At 34.0% G+C, this 19,492-nt stretch overlaps 3 protein-coding genes across 9 annotated transcripts in view; 1 reads left to right on the plus strand and 2 right to left on the minus strand.

The window, feature by feature from the left end:
* Positions 1–1,078, plus strand: part of LOC128895325 (protein lifeguard 2) — an 84,905-nt gene extending 83,827 nt beyond the window's left edge. For all 4 annotated transcript variants that reach the window (XM_054157830.1, XM_054157829.1, XM_054157832.1 and 1 more), the window contains one exon: positions 21–1,078. In XM_054157830.1, coding sequence (XP_054013805.1) covers positions 21–380 — 360 coding nt within the window. In that variant the 3' untranslated portion in view covers positions 381–1,078. The remainder of the gene's footprint in view (positions 1–20) is intronic.
* Positions 1,079–1,311: 233 nt separating this feature from the next.
* Positions 1,312–3,555, minus strand: LOC128895330 (ras-related protein Rab-10). 2 transcript variants are annotated; one of them, XM_054157841.1, is made up of 6 exons: positions 3,422–3,555; positions 3,062–3,242; positions 2,620–2,680; positions 2,426–2,564; positions 2,249–2,338; positions 1,312–2,175 (listed from the first exon to the last, which is right to left on the minus strand). In XM_054157841.1, the coding sequence occupies exons 2-6, from the start codon at positions 3,186–3,188 to the stop codon at positions 1,990–1,992; spliced, it is 603 nt and encodes a 200-aa protein (XP_054013816.1). In that variant the 5' UTR covers positions 3,189–3,242; positions 3,422–3,555; the 3' UTR covers positions 1,312–1,989. The 2 variants fall into 2 exon arrangements, with proteins under 2 accessions (XP_054013816.1, XP_054013817.1); XM_054157842.1 differs by having other exon boundaries at positions 3,344–3,482.
* A 2,094-nt stretch (positions 3,556–5,649) lies between these two features.
* LOC128895645 (ras guanine nucleotide exchange factor P) lies at positions 5,650–19,335 on the minus strand. 3 transcript variants are annotated; one of them, XM_054158406.1, is made up of 10 exons: positions 19,177–19,335; positions 18,879–19,061; positions 17,743–17,808; positions 16,875–17,059; positions 14,635–16,505; positions 9,128–9,354; positions 8,692–8,848; positions 8,284–8,598; positions 8,035–8,194; positions 5,650–7,807 (listed from the first exon to the last, which is right to left on the minus strand). In XM_054158406.1, exons 3-10 carry the CDS (start codon positions 17,743–17,745, stop codon positions 6,973–6,975), a joined length of 3,753 nt encoding a protein of 1,250 aa, XP_054014381.1. In that variant the 5' UTR covers positions 17,746–17,808; positions 18,879–19,061; positions 19,177–19,335; the 3' UTR covers positions 5,650–6,972. The 3 variants fall into 3 exon arrangements, with proteins under 3 accessions (XP_054014381.1, XP_054014380.1, XP_054014379.1); XM_054158405.1 differs by having other exon boundaries at positions 17,984–19,061; XM_054158404.1 differs by lacking the exons at positions 17,743–17,808; positions 18,879–19,061; positions 19,177–19,335 and adding an exon at positions 17,473–17,678.
* Positions 19,336–19,492: the final 157 nt, after the last annotated feature.

The following is a 19,492-nucleotide window of genomic DNA, read 5'->3' on the forward strand; positions in this document are numbered from 1 at the left end:
TTTCTGTGGAATATTTGCAGGTACTCTTGGCTGCTGGAATTACAGCAGTTGTTTGTCTTTCACTGACGTTATTTGCATTTCAAACAAAATTTGATTTTACTGGCCTCAACAGTATTTTGTTTGTCGCAATGATTATTTTTCTACTCTTTGGAATAATTGCAATGATCTGGCATGGGAAAACTATGACTATAGTGTACGCATCAATTGGAGCTCTGCTTTTCTCCATTTATTTGATCTATGATACACAACTTATGATCGGCGGTAACCACAAGATTGCAATTTCCCCGGAAGAATACATCTTCGCTGCGTTGAATCTTTACATAGATGTTATCAACATTTTCCTTTATATTTTGACTATTATTGGCACTTCACGAGACTAAGTATTATAAAATACATATTTTTTGTCAGTTATTAGAATAATTGTTAACGCAAACTGCTTTTACTTATCCTTATTCTACTTTGACTTTCTTTACTTTGTGTACAGAGAGTTTATTAAAGATAAGTATAAAGATACGATCGAGCGATATTGGTAGCAATTCGAGCATTAATTTCTGTGAATCAATAGTTTTTTCACGTTTTTCAAAATATAGTCAATATGAAGATATTGTTCTAAAGTTGGACTTTTAGTCTTGTAAGTCAAACAAATAATTCCTATGCTAAGAAAACTGAGCTAATTGTCTTGTATTTAAGAACATACAAGTGTATAATATGTGTAGATGCATAATTTACCCCTATTTATGTTCGATAATTTAAAAAAAAAATACTATATATTTATGTCCATTTGGTTGAAAAAGTATTCATTTTGTAAACAAATATTTAATTTTTGTATTTTGTCATAACACAAAGAAATTATATATATGTGAAAAATAATTGATCTAATCATTAGTATATATAATAAAAAAATATGTTTTAATAGTATTAATATTCATATTAGATGTAGCATTATAATGTTTAAACATTATTACACTTCCAGATTATCCTAAAAGTGCATTATATATGTATATCTCGTTGTGTGCTTAGAAAACAAATGTTATGTTATCAATGATCATATTTGCGTAATAAAAAAAATTCTAAAGTATTAAGCGATATGTTTGTTTTTTGACATAAATATGTAAGACTGTACTTCAATTTTTACATTGCGATTTCTCGCAGCACAATCTAGCTTTTCACGTGTCGTTAGTGCACTATAAGGATGAAAGTATTTGATTAAATCTAATATTGTACATGACAATATTACATACACAGTACTTTTAATCGTATACTTATTTATTGTACTTTGTATTTATTGTGAAGGAAAATAAAAGATGATCATTTCGAAATCGTGAATGTTTATATTTGTAGTAAATTAGTCTTACACAAATAGGATAAAAGCTCTCGGTCTTAAGCCTTTAGATTTCAACTTAAAGTGTAAATAAGCATATATAGTGCAATATCCGTATGAAAAAGCATTCAATGTTCACATAGATTTTAAAGATTAAAAGCCCACATTCATTCTCACTCTTCTTATTATGGTAACAAATTGCAGCCTCGTAACAAATACATTGTTCCTAGTTGACTTTGTTCGTACAACAATGTATGAAGTTTCATATGGAAAACGAAGCTCCATCAGCAGTACTTATTATTGAATTCCTTATATTATTTATAAAAACTCTGATGGAACTCTAATGTTTGTATACATGCAATAGACACATTTATAAATACAATGATATATGCGACAAACAGCACTTATAGCCCCACCATTCGAAATTCAGGTATAATTAGGAAACTTCACTTTTTAACCAAACGTGTTTCTCTTAAATTAAACGTAAGTATCAACTTATCAGAACTGTCATCAAATGAGTTCAATTGAATTTGATTAGGCAGTGTCGTGAAGAGTTTAATTATACTATTATGCTTTAAATTATGCTCTACATCTATCCACAAATCTATTTTGAGTGGCACGAGCTGATATATAGTTTATTATGCGCCATTGAAATAAATAATATAAAATTAGCAGCACCGATTAGAACTTCTTTCCACCCTTCTATCAACTGTTACTCTATCAGGAGCATCTTGAGGTTCTTTCCCATGTGATTTCTCCAATATTGCTTCAACTAATTCACTAAATGCGCGATCAATGTTGATATTTGCTTTCGCAGATGTTTCCATAAATCTGATTCCATGCTCTCTTGCTATCTAAAAGTGAATATAGGCTTATCGATCTGTAACATTTACAAGTTTCATAAAATTGCTGTTTTTGTCACTTTACCGCTTCTCCTCTTTCTGTACTAACAACACGTTTATCTTCTATGTCACATTTGTTTCCCAATATCACCTTTTCCACATCTTCATTTGCATGCTAAAACAATGAAAACCTGAATAAGATAAACAACTTTCACTTTTTCTATTCACATCCGATAATGAAATATGCACAAATCAAACTTACTTCATCGATATTTCTTAACCATTTGACAATATTTTCAAATGTCTTCTCAGTAGTGATGTCGTAAACAAGCATAATACCCATCGCACCTCTGTAGTACGAAGTGGTAATGGTATGAAATCTTTCTTGACCAGCAGTATCCCTGTAAGCGCATAGATTAAGGGTTGTTTAGAACAAGTGTATATTCGATATCTTACCATATCTGTAACTTGATTTTCTTTCCTCTTAATTCCACTGTCTTGATTTTAAAATCGATACCTGAGTGACAAAAAAAAAAACGCCACATTTATTTATGTAACAGACACTTCACGATATACGTTAACGTTTAATCACGTAAACATCCCCCTATTGTAACAATATTGTCAAGTTAACCGTTTAGAGATACAATTGTACGTAGTCCCGTGTACGACTTATCGTATTTATGATAAGAAAAAAAAATGAAACAACACTTTTGACATCGAATTATCCGTTATTCGTCGGGTAGGATTTCACGTATTTTCATCGGACGACGTAAAGAATTTTATCTTGGGCAGCATAACCTACTCCGCCGAAACGGATTCCCAGTGTCGAGCGATCCGGTTCGTGAAGTGCACCATGTTACAAAATCAACAATCGTTTAAACGTAACGCTTCGTCTTACCTATGGTGGAAATAAACGTTGATGAAAAGGCATCGTCCGAAAATCTAAACAGTATACAAGTCTTGCCGACCCCGGAGTCACCGATAAGCAGCAACTTGAACAACAGATCGTACGTCTTTTTCGCCATTTCACTGTTGCTCCGCGTTAACGAGGCGCCGAGGTCAAACAAAAAGAATCGAACCTGTGGAGCACGATTAACAATTTTTCAGACGATGTTTCGAACATCGAACGCTATGAACGATTATAAGTTTCAAGGTCGGACGAGGGCGCGTCTCGACGTACAACGGTGCCTCGTTAACGACGGAAAAACCGGTCACAAGGGCTGACTATTAAAAGACAATACGACGTCACACAACAGACCAGCACGCAGAAGCATCGGGGTAACTTTGCACTTTGCGTTCTGCCGAGACCGATATCCGCCAAGCAACGACTCCGACCAACTCCAACAACTGTTTCTTTGTTGTAATTAGCGGCAATCGTAAAACTATGCCGGGTTCAACTGGAAATATTCCATCTACCACGGGAGGTCACCACCACTGCAACAATAATTTTCAATTAAAATAAAACCTGCAGACTAACTACATACATATACTGTGCAATATAAGTTAAACAGTATGACAATTATTACAGTAACTTGTTCTGCATATGTATCGTATAGCATAACTATCATAGTGACTATATACACGTTAATATTTACATAAATATTTCGTATAGTTCGTCATCTCATGTTATATCTAGATGTATACCCTATACCTATGTCAATAGGCCTAAAATGAGGCGCCTAGTACTAGATAAATAAATATGACACAATTTAGTTTGCTCTGTGCACACTGCTATCGATGATATCGAGCCAACTTGATTTGATTGGTTGACATACAAGTCTTTTCAACTGTATCCTGACTTTCTCGTGTTCAGAATACTCAGCAAACAATTGACTAAAGTTGATTTACCAGGGAAACGGAATTTATCGCGGAGGAAGCATATTGCTTTAAATCCTTATCCGTTACCTATTTATGTGGATAGCCTATTATTGCATATTTAATTTGCATAGGATATATAGGCAAATCTACGCAAAGTTATTGCTTATTTGATCGATTGCACGTCATTGATTTCTATATATCACTATACCCTGCGCTCTGTTCTCCGTTTGCTCGTTGTTGATGGGTGTTTGAAATGAGACATTAACGTATTGCGTCGCAATATTTTTTTTTTTTTTTTAGATAATTATATCAATCTTCCGGAGGTTATTCAACAATGAAACGAGTTTGTTCTAAAAATACTTGTGAGATGTTTACGCATTTAAAAATCGTGAAACGTCTACCATGCTTACGTGGACGCGTCGTTGAATATTAATTTGTCCTATCGTGTGTCAAACGTCTTCGATGAGTTTACCAGCGAGTAACAATTTCAAGAAGCCACGAATCATATATACAGGGTATTTACGTAGTGTAAAATGTTTCTCGTGGAATGTATTACAACTTCCTTCATACTCTGAGAGGATAATGGAACGTTTTGTATGACACATTTGGCGCCGATATAAGTATAGCTCGTGCGTCGGGTGTCATTCTTTGGATTGCACTTTAGTAGCAGATAAGCGCCCACTGCTGCACTTTTTCTATTCGGAAAATTTCAACGTTCATATTTAATGGCTAGTGAATAAAGTAGTTAGCATAATTTTTGTAGCATCTTCATAATTCGTTCAGATCTTAATAAAAAAAAAGATACTGTAAAACTATAGTTCAGTAGGTATTAGTACCAGTGGTGCCATCAGTGGGAAAATGTCCAAGTTTGTAGTGAAAATAATTGCCACCATTTCTGTACGATGGCGCTACATATATCTTTTAATCGATTATTCTTTATTTTTCATAAATGCATAATTAATACGATTCTCTGCTTTATAACACTACAATATACAATTGTAATATATTATTCAAACAGTTCAATAAGTTCAAGAGCAATAAGTATCGAGCCTTTAGTTAGTGACGCCATCTAATAGGAAACAATGGAAACTATTTTCACTACAAACTTGGACATTTTCCCACTGATGGCGCCACTGGTACTATACTCGCTAAACTATACTAATATTGGAACATGCCCTAACAAGACGAGAAAGCGAGTAAATTGATGGTTAGCAATGGTTAATCCCGTCCTTGTTATATAGTTGCTCCTAAAAATGATGTAAATAAATGTCTATATGCCGTTTTCCATATCACAGTGCAAAGTTCAACAGTGGAATGCTAAATTAACTTTTGATTATGGCAGTACACAATTCTGACGTGTACACGGTTTACTTCTATATAGAGAAGAATGGGCTTAGCTTGGCTTGGCTTGGTTTATTACAGTGTATTCAGTTTCTACACCGAAGTACTTTATCAGTCTTTGCATACAATTATTTCCATTCTTTTTTTTAAATATTATTATGTTTTACGTAACTCTTAGATTGTTTTGATACTGTTTGCAATATCTCTTATATGTGTAGGAATCTGCTATAGCTCGGGTATAGCCCTGAGGGAGAGAAGGATGGGCTACGATATATAAAACGACAATTCGTATAGAAAAATTGAAAGAGAAAGAAAAGTACTTAAAAGTAATAGAATGATATAGGTACCTTTTAATTGGTATAATAATGCAACATATTTTAGAAAATAGTTATCACTCATGTATTCCATCAAGCAGCTCTTATACAACAATCAATATTATATACAAACGTAACGATCAATCATATACAAAAAAATAACCACTACCCTTAATTCGTAAAAAATATGTAATACAATTATAATATACTGACAATCTGATTCATAGAGCACAGATTCAATTTATTATTAAAAATGCACTCTATAAATGTCACTGTATCGTATTAATTACTTCAAATCATACATACATGTTTTTACTAAGAATTGTTGCTCTTTTTATATTATTACATTCTAGTTAAACCTAAAACAGTCTCTTGTTATTAGAGCTACCGATATTTTATACAAAATGATACAATTATGATATTTACAATAAATCTACATGAACGACTAAATGTGAGAAATCTTAACGAATAAAAAGTTATTTAACTCGTTATTTGAACTTTTGGTGTTACAATGTTCCGTTGTATGTTCATACTTAATTCGTTTTAACAGCATTTTAATTATGTATACTTTTTAATAAAAAGCAATTGGACACCCACTCAGCAATCTTGAAAGACAAATAAAATGAAATTGGAATTTGCACTTCCAGCTCATTAGCGTCATATACTTCGAAATCGCTAGTCGTAATGCTAAGATTAAAACTCGCGACTCTCTTGTTAATTTAATTACTGAAGTGTGGGTGCTGTCTGTAAATTATGAATGCAAAAGGAAGACATGATAATCGAGATTTCGTATTATGCGATATACTCCAATTTTCAGTATATTCTAAAATAGATAAATAAAAATCATATTTTTAAAGTTGTGTAATATCCCTTCGAAATCATAATAAAGAGTGAAGCATGTTGCAGTCCTCTCGCTGTCCAGCAGCCGATAAACCTAATAATTTCATCCCATTGTCATTTTAAACTTAAAGCTGTTTCCAACTACGAAATTCTGCAGTTTTCATTTACAAAAAAAAAAAAAACTTATTATGCCGTTCTTCGTAATATTTGTTTTGTTATGTACTATGCAATGTAAAGAAATTGAGAATTATTCAATATCATTTAAATTCCGTGAAAATATAACTGTATAGATATTCCCTTATGCGCTTGATTATTCACATTGTTGATAGAAAATTGCACATTATTATTGATCATCGCATCTAACGCGTGCTTGAGTCGAATACGATTGTTTCTGTACGATCGTGCATTCTTTCAAAGTCATTTAGATATAATAAATGTTCAGATCATCACGTTATCACAAAAATTCCGATGAATTTTTCGATTACAACAATTTCTTTTAAAATGGTGGACAGTTCACTCCAGGATGAAGATACTGACACTTATCACCGACTCGGCAATAGCCATTTTTAGAAAACTGTCTGCACACTGGCGGTTGCTTCCCACTTCCCCTCCAACCACCGCCGCCGCCCCTCCAACCACCTCTTCCTGGTGGTCCCCCACCACCTCTGTACCAACCAGGTCCAGGGACACCTCTGCCTCTACCATGCATTGGACCACCGCCTCTAGGGCCTTGAAAATTAGGTCCAGGTCCGTACATAGGACCAGGTGGGCCTTGAAAATTATTTGGATTCATATTATTAAATCCCATATCTTCTGGACCCATCATACCATAGCCTTCTTGTTGATTATACATAGGTGGTGGACCCATCATTCCAGGTGGCACCATTGGACCACCCTCCATTCCTGGTGGAAATGCATTTGGCATATTGCCCATTGGATTCATTCCTATTCCGTCAGGTACAACAACTTTGCCATCTCCAGTTCTCCATCCTCCTCCTCCGGCAGGTATCGATGCGCTCATTTCCGGGCCTAACGGACCCATGTGAGTAGGTCCCATCATTTGCTGAGAGAGTTGAGGCATTGGACCCATTGTAGGCTGAGGACCCATGGGAGTCATTACTGGCTGCTGATTATGAGGAAACGATGGATAATGGAAGCTAGTCACTGGTGGTGTTTGAGGTTGTAATTGGGGTTTTGGTTCTGGCCACGCCATGGAAGTAAAGTCTTTCTCACTTTCTTTATTTCCGGTGAGATCATCCAAAGGAATGATTTTAGGATCGCTATATACATGATGACGTTCCTCATCAGGTTCCGCTGCAGAGTCTGGAATCCTATAATTGAAACGCATTATATAAATTTTAAATACAGAGAACGGAACATTTGTTTAATTAAATATAAGTTGTGGAACTCGTATCAGAGAGTACGGTCTATATGTTAAACTGTCCAATGGTTCGGAGCTATTACTTCTTTAATGTAGCATGCATATTAACTTTTACACGACTATATAGACTAAAAATAAAAAAATTTGTAATCGTATAAATACATAATGCATTCTTACATGCTGCGGTTGAAGTACAACGCTTGCAAAATGCCTTTCTCTCGAGCGTATTGGACATCTTTTTCTCTGCTATCTTTTCCAGATTCTACTAACGCTGGAGGGAGATCTATTGGAATTAAAGGTTTCCATCTTGTCCTCTCTTCCATCAAGTCTTCATTACCTGGAAGATTAAATTGTATAAAGAATTAGTTAAATGTCTTATTAATTAATACTAAAAACAATATAAGATATTGTATATTGATAACTTACTTAATTTTCTGGCCATTTGGAATGCTTCTCTCTCATTCTGCTTCTCCATTTGTTTCATGTCGGTGAATGTCTTCGTTACGTTAACCCTTTCTGTTTCGTCTAGCTCGAAGTAACGTACCGATTCCAGATCTGTTTTCCATTTCAGTACTTTCTTCGGTCCTTTACGTTTTTGAAGTAATAAAACGCTTCTTAGCCCGTCAACGTAACGTATTTCTGGATATGAGCTAACGTCCTTTTTCGTCGAATCGGATACAGAGGACGAGTCTTCGGGAGAATCGGAAGTTTTTTCTTCCATATCATCATCAGGCGTTGGTGCTAATAAGTAAAAAAAGAACCATTAGTTATAGCAGAAAAATGAGCTATTAAGGCGTACACAACAAATCGGCGAATAAGAGTAAAATATCTTACTGTTACTTCCAGTATCTTCATCGATATCTGATTTGAATACCCTATTTTCTTTATGATCATCTCCGGTTTCGTCTTTCTCCTTTTTAACGTCCTCGTCCGAATTCTCCTTTTCTTTCTGCTCTTTATCTTCATCCGTTTCCAATGTATCTTGATAAAACTATAATAAAAACATACCGCATACACATCACAGCTATTAGATAATTTATTACATGATTTATATGTAATATTAAATTTTTTAAAAAGGTTCTTCAAAAAGTATTCTTTAATTTAAATTAAAGTATGAAAAATTAGAAATTCTATTCTATGGTTAAAAAGACCGAATACGAAGGACAATTTATGAATCGTTGCATGTACGTTTAACAAAATTTGAAATGTTCGTAGTGAGCTAAATTTTATATTTATACGCGTTGACGCACAATTTTATAAGTATACGCACCTTAAAGTTAGGCTTGACAACTACAGGTGATTTTTCATCGGCACTTAGTGGTGAGGTGGGTGGAGGTGTAACATCACGATTATCGCTATTGGCAGTTTCTTGTTTTTTAGCTTCCGTAGGACCGTCTTTCGTGATGGACGTCCTCCGTTTTCTCTTCCTCGGTTCTTTACTCTTGGTCGACGCAGTAAGAGCATCCATGAACATATCGCTTTCTTGCAGAACCATTGCTGGAAAAACAAAAATAAATGTCTGCGGTTAAAATAAGGGAAGGAGGAACAATCTCACTCTAATCGATATCGATTTAATAATTAGTATCACGAAATGGTCCAAATTTGGAGTTTCGCGCATCCGGTTTCACTAGACTCATAAGCACGAAGACTGAAATTGCTAATTAACGGTACTAAATGCTTCGTTATGCGCATCAATTGTTATTAGAAAAAAGTTTTGCACTTGTGACACTATTGAATCCGGTTGTGATAAATCAGCAGATGTCCGTAGCCGCGAGTGACCCCTGTAAAAGAAATGTTAATTATTCAAATATTTACAATTAATTTCTCATAATCAGCGCGCGCGTACCTGCAAAACAACTTGAAAAACAAATTTATAAATTGCCAAAATCAGAGACTGGAATGTGGACGCTATAAATTGACCCAAGCTAAAAATAAATAACACTTTCATTTTAAAAAGCAAAGAAGCAGGAAATGAACTGGAACACCTGTAAGAAGATTTGTAGTAAAAACAGTATCAATCATTGTTTTATAATAGTTTGAAGAACGAAGTACCATTATGATTCATTGACAAACACAAGTTTTAAAAAAAGTCGATCGAAAAGACATTTACACGCAATTCCACATTCAATATCGTGCGGTAAAGTTAAATTCAATTATTGCGTAATTATAATCTACAGTATTATTAGACAATAACCATCGTGAACGAATCGATAAATTTTATTCTTAAATTTGGCCGAGTGAATCGTTCTATTGTTCAAAGTACCATGCCGAATGCAAAACAAAGATATAAATAATATATACGCAATTACAGCGGCACCGTGCTATTTGAATTTCTCAACAACGCGAAAAACGAAGGAACACTTGTTCATATTGATATTTTAAGTCTTTCAATATTAAAAGTAACTCATGTTTTCGAACGATCGCACGACATTTAATAGTTTCTTTACGAATAATTTTTGATGATGAATAAAAACAAAGGCTTTCTGTGCATTTACTCGACATCATTGGATAATTTCTCAAAGTTTTTCATTTTTTTTTTCCTTTACTAAATTATCGTTCCGATATTAATAATCGTGTGTGTCGAGGGATGCAACAATTAAACCGCTGCAACGATTTAAAAATTTGAAGTCAAGTGAATTTCGTAAGAACATCAAATAATTTCGTTTCAATTGATGAATTTTTTCCTTCGAGTATAGCATGTATAACTGCTGACGTTGTACGTCAATACGATTAACGCAACGATAACAAAAATACTGTTATATGTAGGAAGATAGTGTAAAAACGATATATCAATCTGATAAGTTACATGATAATTGTATAAATATTTCATGGAACGCATTCAATTAAAAGTGATTATAGTAAACTGGGGAATAATATACGGGTTTAATTATTGTACGGCTCCAATTTTATTTCCATAAAGCTTTCACGCTCAAGTCATGTTACGTTTACTTCGCTCTAAAGATGTTGCAAATCACAAATTTACTTTTATAGTGCATCTCCTGTATAACTATCAATGAGCACTTGCCATTTCAAAATCTCATTTTGTATCTTTGCAAGACCTTCATTGTAATGTATACACTTATTGTTCTATTGTCTAATGTAATCGCAAATAATTATCGAAATTTTTGGCAATTTATCAGTAATTATTTGTAGGCATATTCCTTTTTTTTCCACTTTTTATGTTAATTTGAAAGTAACAGTTAATAAAGAATTCTTCTTTTTTTTTCTTCTTTAAATATGAAATCTAACGTATAAATCATTAATAATGCAATCAGAAAAATTATTAGAAGTTTATATATATATATATATACGAATTAGCGTTTATAGACAAATTATGTATAATACGTATATGAAACTATATTAATACACATCGAATTTAATGTACAAGTATTTTACTCTGTTCTCTTGTATAATGTAATCGAAGCGCAACATTGAAATTAACATAAACAAAAGAACGTTTGTTTATGTTTGAAGTATTGTCTTGATTATCGCAAAATGGTAAGACAATACGTAAAAAATTGTTTCAGAAACGTACGTCCAACGAATGGACAAGGACATAAACGAAAATAATTCCTAAATAAAAAGTAGCTTTAATAATCAGACGAGCTATTGGTTTTGATTTTCCGCTCGAATCCCGTTTCGAATTCAAACTACCCACATGACGGGAATACGTACACGTTGTGGCGCAGATCTAAATATGTTGAATGGTTAATAACTACGCGGAGTATAATGTAACTGCTACGAGAAAACAGACTTGTCCTATATGCGACTGCCTACGCGAAGACCGTCGCAAAAACATCCGTCTCTGTACTCCACAGCCACAACCGAGAAGTGCGCCGTTGCGCAACTCCGTCGTAACTGCCTTCCATCCTCCTTCTTCGCGTCCAATTCAAATACAAAATTATTTCGTTTCAGTATTTTTTTTTCCCGAGACACTAAGCTGTCCGAATACCTCAATTTCACAAAAGCAATTTACACGATATCGTATCGATTTCGTGCTTATTTCAATTAAATACTTTGAGAAGAAAAATCAATCGCGTCTATCTCGAACTTACGTCGTATGACATTTTTTTCGACATTATGTTAAAACATTCACGATCAACTGAGAATATCCTTGCAAATAGAGTCAATGTATCTTCTTCAAGGAGTTTCGAATACAAAAGATTAAATATACGTTTCAAGTGAGACTTCGAGATTATTTTACTCGTTTGTTTCCGATCATTTTCCTCGAGGGAGTAAATAAATGCGATTCCCATGTATATGTATATACATATATATATGGGTTCGAGAAAATATCACTTAATTATCATTATACACGTGCTAAAGCAAGGCACCATATCGAATATTTTCCCTGCTCTCTTCTATATCTTTCTCCCGATCCAATTAACGTTCTTTTTCACCCGATTGTTAATCCGCGACTACTGGCAAGGAAGGTGACTTCTTCGCCGTGTTGACGTCGTCATTGGTAATAGACGGTTACGTGTCGTGTAAGAAGAGGCCCGCTGATCCTACGGGGCGGCTTGCTCGAAGAGGACGAGTCGAAACGCAGCGTCGCATTTCAAGTACTTTTCATCCACGAGATTCCGTTCTGTTTTTTTTTTTTTTTTTTAAATGATCTTCCATCGAACGTCGTGCCACATATTTTTTGTTTTCTTTTTTTTTCATCTACTTGTCTCATACATACGATTTACTTTCTCTCTCTCTCTTTCTATCTCCCTCTCACTCTCTCTTTCTCTCACACGAGCACGCACGCTCTCTCATCCCTCTCTTTCTCTCCCTCTTATCATTCTTTCTCGCTTTCACAAGGATATCTCGGGACTATGCGCCCGAAACAAATTTCTATTCTCTCTGATGAACGTACGAACGCATTCAAATGATTCTGCAAATCCACTGTGAACTAAAGAATAATACAGATGTAATGATAGCTTATCGATTGCAAGAATTTGTCTCCCTTGTGCGGTAACACTCGAAATGGCGTCATTCTATTATATTTCTTACATGGAAGTTACGGTTACTATTCGAATATAATACTGGTATTTAAACGGTCGCTAAATAAAACGAAGGGAACAAAATGCATCCTATGGGTAAGCTTTAGAGAACCTACGTTTGTTGTAATTTTACGGGACCGAACTGAAATATTCGGAAAGCATGCATCCAATAAAAATTCATTGCTAACTATATTATTAAGCTAATAATTTGTTATAACTTCTAAGCATCGATAGTTCTACTACGATCGTCTGAAAATTGAATGTATTTAATCTTGATAAATGACACCACTTTGAAAGCCCCGATTTAGTTTGCACCTTCAACATGTGCAATTAGTCACCGAGAGGATGGAAATCTGGATGGGCCCACGGTATGAGTGTTTGCTTTATCAAGCATTCAGTGAGCAAAATGTATAGCAGAAACCCAAGAGTTAAATATTTCCAGATTTCTGATCAATTTATTTAAATGCTTAATAGGGTGTACATGTACAAGGGAAGAAGTATGGACAGACAAGAGTTTAGTTTGTCTCCTTACCTAAGTAGATTAGTAATATCCGGTGGTGTCTTCTATTGGTATATCGTTCATCGGTGAACGGTAAAACACACACCCCGAAAATTCTATCAATAAGAAAACACACCGTTTCTGTTTTAATCAAGTAATTGTTAAAAAAAAAAAACTGCACAATTACTTTTTACGTATCGCTTATCGACGTACCCGATTCTAGAAGTTTAACCGCACGGCACCAGCTTTTAAAAAGTTCGTACATACGATTTAATTAATACTTTATCGAAGATTACCTGCTGAATCTTCTTAATATAGGAAATAAATCGACGTTCAAAGAGACGATCCTAATGTCTTCGTTCTTCAAATACGATGTTAATTATCGAGGTAAGCACGAGATCCATTTTCGATCCACTTCCATGTGGGTCGATTGATACAGGTTTTCTTTTACCTTCTATAAGACTCTAATCGTTTAAAAAAAAAGTAGTACAGGGTTCTATTATATGATATAAACTAAAATAATCCTGTCCTGGAAGAAATTGCGAATTAATTAGAAAAATAAGAAATCTATGCGAATCAATGTTCGCGTAATGTATAAAATATATAAGTATTTAGTTTGCTCATGCTTCTCCTGGAGCCATCCACCTGCAAACTCAATATTAAGAAGTTAGTAGTAGCATGTATAATAAAAGAAACTGATGCTCAAAGACTGGTTATTTTACATAGAATTAATTAAATACTTTGACTTGTGTAAGCATTTTTTTACTACTCAGTTTTTTTGTTCCTAGAATATTGGTATCTTTCTTAAAGTGATAATATACTATTATTATACAAAATATAATATACAAATAATGATTGATATTATTTGAACGTTTTTCCTTTGTCTTAAAAAACGACAAAGTTGAGACCATGCTAGTGTATTATAATAAATTTCCTTAGAGTGGACCAACTGTAATTGAACATTTAGTCTCTTCCTATAAAAAATATATACCCTAAGTAATTAGATAGAGTTTATACTAAACATAATGTATCAAATATGAATCACATAAATTTATGCGGATTCTACGAAAGTTCCTGATAATAGATAAGCTTTTTAATAATTCTTTGAAAAATGTTTAACATTTTTTGAATGCTACATATTTAGTCTTAGAACATCAGTGTTAGGCAAGAATTTAAGATAATATGTATCTTCTTTGAATAAATTAAGTTAACTTATAGAAGAAAATATGTATATGTATTTGTAAAGGAAAAGTTTTAAGCATAATATTTTAGATACTGGATAATACTTACGTTTGGGTTTTGGTGGTATCAATTTGATGCCTCCTTTCTTCTCTTCACCTGGAGGTGTAGTTGGTGTATCCAATGATAACTTAGCTCGTTTATCTGTTGATGGAATAGCTTCTCTAAGTGGAGATGGTCTCTTCAGGGCAGGCAATTTCTGAGGTATGACTTTTTTATCAATTATAGGATTTGGTTTCTTTCCTGATCTAGGTGGTGGAGGCTTAACTTCTTCCTCCAACCCAGTTGACCTGAATTTAGAATTAAATGTTTTCACAGTCTTTGGCCGCATTGTTGAATCCTGAGAATTTTTCCTACTCTCAATAGAAATGGAAATGTTCTTCTTCTCTGGCAATGCAACAACTTTTTTTCCATCAGTCTTATTTTCCTTGGAGCTATCCCTAGAGTCTGTTGACGATTTCCTTACAGCTGCATCTCCTGATTTCTCTTCTTCCAACTTCTTCTTAGGTATTTTTCCTAACTTTGAACTCAATGCCTGTCCTTGTACTTTTTCTAGCGTTGCTTTATCCTTTTCTGCTTGATCCTTTTTTTGCTTTTCTTTTTCCTTTTCTTTGTCAGATTTTGGTTTACTAGAACCATGTTTACTGGATGAATTGGATGAGTGATGCTTGTCCTTGTCCTTGGAAGACTTATCCCTGTTACTAGAGCTTTTTGAACTACTACTACTAGAACTAGAGCGGTGACTACTAGATTTATAAGATGTGGAACTAGAACGATGCGAAGTGGAACTTGAGGTATGTTTAGAAGAACTTTTGGAGGATGAAGACGAACTATGATGACTTTTTTTATCCGAACTACTAGATTTTTTTTCATCTTTTTTAGACGAGTCCCTATTTTCTTTATTACTAGATTTACTACTTTCACTACTAACATTGTCTTTAGTGTCTTTAGAGTCTTTATTTTCTTTATTTTTAACAACATCCACATCGGTACTGTCCGTGGAATCTATTACAGTCTGTTTCACTTCACTGGATACTTGGTCTACTTTTTCGGATTGTGCAACGTCCGCTTTACAATCTTGACCACTGACTACACAATCACTGAGTTCCTTCGATTCTGCTTCCTCTACATTATGTTTCACAGGAGATACATCGTTCACAGCATCTCCATTAATTTCTATATTTGTACTATTCGTATTTAAAACACTATTAATATTTGCAGCATCTGTCTCCACTTTTGTAAGAATTTGTTTACCTTCACGAATTGTAATTTTATACACAGGAACTGGGGATTGTGAAGATGTAGATACCACAACAAAAGCTGGCTTTTTTGATTGCTGTGATGACAACTGCTGTTGTAATTGCATTTGCTGTGGTTTACTAACAACTTGCAATTGCAAAGGTTGTACTTGTTGTTGTTGCTGCAGTTCTTGCGGTTGCTGCTGCTGCTGTTGAATATGAGGTACTGCAATAGTTGATGTAGAGTTTGGAGTAAATTGCAGATCTTGCACGTGTACTGTTTCATTTTCAACACCATCCGTAACTTGTTGAATACCACAATGAATGGAAAACTGTTGTTGTTGTTGGGCTGATTGGGAAACCAAATTTTGTCCTAGACCTCCGGTACCTTGCACTTGAATAGTCATGATCTGCGCTGGTACAGAATTTGGTGCAGCTTCTCCTTTCACTATTTTCAGCCATTGTTCGACTAATCGACTGGCCAACACTCTAACACCTTGATGACTGCCTTCTTTCGATAGACCCTTTATTAATTTAGGACAATTGTTGCTTTTTAATCTTTCAATGTCTACTGGACATAACAACAAAAGTTCCAGAAGTTCCTGAATGAGAGCCCAATTTTTTGCAAGGATACCATCAGTGAGCCACATGTGAATGAGATTCCATCCCCCGGCACCCATAAATCTGAGAAAAATAAAAAATTGTCCAAATTCTAAATTTGTCTTGCATTGTTAAATTTAATAGTACGTAATAAGGAATAATACTCATTATTTCTATAATAAAATAATTGCCAAATAAATTTTGTAGAACTCGCATCAGTGAGTACGGTTTACATGTCAAACCGTCCAATGGTTCTGAGTTTCAAATGTTTTAATCTAGCATGCATTTAACAATTCACACGACTATACAAATTGTGCATGTTCGTGTGTCTCAACATGCAATACACAGAAGTGTATTTTACACACATCATTTGTTCAATAATTTAATTTTGAAACAAGTAGTACCTGGCTTATTGATAACATGTACTAATAAGATAAAAAAGCATATACTCACTGACTAAGTAAATCGGTGTTTGTAGTTTTTAATATTTGTATGTAAATGCATTTTGATACAAGTTTCTTCGAAAACTTTGTCATTAAATTAGCTAACCGATGAACTTCTTCTTTACTCTTAATACCTCCACTTGGCCCCAACAAAACACTAAGACACTTCAATAATGATAATGGATCTATGCGTGGCTGAAAGAGCATATGCACAACATCAAACACCTTAAAATTTCAAAAGGCTATATAGAATAGAGCAAATAACAAATTATATCTAATTTAATGGCTTTGTAGAATTTACTCATAGATTTTTCTAAATTAATAAGAAAACTTTGAGATTTCAGCTCAATTAAGTCTATGTACTAAGTCTATTTTACGAAAAAGATAATCTATGTAACCTCTACTAAAAAAGAAGTTTACTGTTTTATACAAATTTTAAATTAACATATCTTTATAACTTTTTCTATAAATAATGTATTACGTAAAAGTGTTACATGAATCAGATGAATACAGAAAAACTAAATTTTAATCGCTAAAAAAAAAAAAAAAAAAAAAAAACAACTTCAGTAATGCATACTTAACAGAAGAAAAGCACAAGGATCATTTACCTTCCCCATTTTGATACTCGAGACGAGTACTATAAATACATACTACATTAATTTTAGATAAACCAGCATTGCACTACCAAATCTTGTTTAATACAACCATTGAAGTTGGCGGTACCATAAATAGGATACGAGGTCACACAAGTGAAGGTTATTGATCCTAGCGCTTTCCCCTTCCATTACATCTGTCGCAATTTTAAGTATATGGCGCCCTCTCTCAAAAAACTTGCGAAGTAAGGGGGAAAGTAATTGATTTTAATAAATTTGACTTACCATTTTGATGTTATTCTTGACGATTTAGCGCATATCGAAGTACAAACATAGGATCATGACGTAAATCTGTAATAAAACACAAAGATATTCGGGTTTTTTGTGGGAAAAATGTCAACCTAGTTCTCGAAGGACAGGCGTAATCGTTATAACGCCATATTGTAGAATATTCTTACGAACATAAAAGAAACAGGTAAAAGATCTCGAGTCCTACGAATAAATTACATTGGCAAAGATTATTTACCTAAGCCTAAACGTATTTTCCCCAATAATTGTTCGCGAATACTAAATTCTTGAAATGCTTTCCTATCCTAATTGTCCTTTCATCGTGCAATACGGAGTCATCTACCTCACAAATAAGAAACGCCAATCGAAAGGATCTTTGTACCAAATCTTTTCTACTTGAATTATGCTTTCGTTATTGTTCATTCCCTAACAATAAAGAACTTGAAATACTGAAATTAAGCAACGAAAAGCTAGAAATAGTGAAACTATCGGTATAAGGTACAAGCTCTTCCAGACAACGGTGCTCACTCGATGGTCAACTGGCGGATTTCTTCCTGCGCAATACTTCCGCGCATATCCCACCCAGAATGGTTACACAACCGACCAATCACGTTTCGCATCCCTCCTACGGTTGGCCAATAATTGTCGCGACCCCACCCTATCACTGACATCATCACCGAGCAACTTCTATTTATAGCACGCAATGATCGTCCATTTGTGCTACATTACGATTTTGACCGATTTTATGAATTTCGTAGGTGTATTCAAATCACTAACACTTTCAATAACGATCTCTAAAAATATTCGATTACCACTTGTGCAAATTTTCAAATGTAACGCATATCATGCATGACGTTTCTATTACGAAAACCCGGCAGCTCCGACAAATATGTCCATGAAGTTATATCACTAATACATTCGTTACTCCACCTTGTTTAGGCTTCAAATGCTTGCTCATCATTTTTTTTCAATTTTTATTATATCTATTACGAAATATACTTAAAACTTTGTGGTATGTAACGTGCTGAGTAATAAAACCGTACTGCCCTCTAATTAATAGATTGAAAATTAAACGATATCGAAAAAAAAAAGATATAGGCTTCGGCTTTTTGAACGACAGGAAAGCCACTCACATTTGATTAACAATTAAATCCTTTTTATGGAAAATAAATGTTCACAGCGGTGTATAAGAAATTTTAACATTTCTTATAGACAAAAGCGATGTGGGCCTATGCTTCGTTGAAAATAGACTACGCATTCGGCAAATGCTACGAGATCGTCCAAAATCCGCAAATATCTTCCTGACGATCTGCCATCTGCAATCAAACATTGTTTAAATTTTATTTTTATTACCTTAACGTTGCTTTTCTTGTGATATCTTGTTGAACAATTTCAAAATATACTTTTTAACTCGAGGAAAATTATTCTCACCTAACTACGTAGAAGCTGCTGTTACGTCCAAACCGGAAACGTCATATTTCCTACAAGTAAATCAAATGTCCGTTTATTTTACTGTCTAGATCATATTACTACTATGAATTATTGGTTATGGATTTAATATTAACATATTTAAAATACTGAATTTAATTATGATTACTTAATTAATGCGGAAACTATACTTAAATATAAATAAGTAAATATACGAATTTTTAGTAACTTCCGACACGACACATATGTATTTCTTAGTCAAATTAGTAACTTTCATGAAAAAAGATTTTATGATACAACGTTATGTATTACATGTAAT

The sequence above is a fragment of the Hylaeus anthracinus genome, unplaced genomic scaffold (genome assembly GCF_026225885.1).
Source record: "Hylaeus anthracinus isolate JK02 unplaced genomic scaffold, UHH_iyHylAnth1.0_haploid 5, whole genome shotgun sequence".
NCBI classification, from domain to species: domain Eukaryota; kingdom Metazoa; phylum Arthropoda; class Insecta; order Hymenoptera; family Colletidae; genus Hylaeus; species Hylaeus anthracinus.

Excerpts from the sequence above, each read along its gene's own strand:
- LOC128895645 (XM_054158404.1), bottom strand. Across the intron at positions 8,195-8,283 it reads CCAAATGGCCAGAAAATTAA|GTAATGAAGACTTGATGGAA; the intron begins GTAAGTTATCAA and ends TTAATCTTCCAG. Across the intron at positions 7,808-8,034 it reads TTGTACTTCAACCGCAGCAT|GATTCCAGACTCTGCAGCGG; the intron begins GTAAGAATGCAT and ends TTTCAATTATAG.
- LOC128895330 (XM_054157841.1), bottom strand. The coding sequence starts at position 3,188 with ATGGCGAAAAAGACGTACGATCTGTTGTTCAAGTTGCTGCTTATCGGT. Across the intron at positions 2,681-3,061 it reads AACGTTTATTTCCACCATAG|GTATCGATTTTAAAATCAAG; the intron begins GTAAGACGAAGC and ends TTTGTCACTCAG. Across the intron at positions 2,339-2,425 it reads GGTTAAGAAATATCGATGAA|CATGCAAATGAAGATGTGGA; the intron begins GTAAGTTTGATT and ends TCATTGTTTTAG.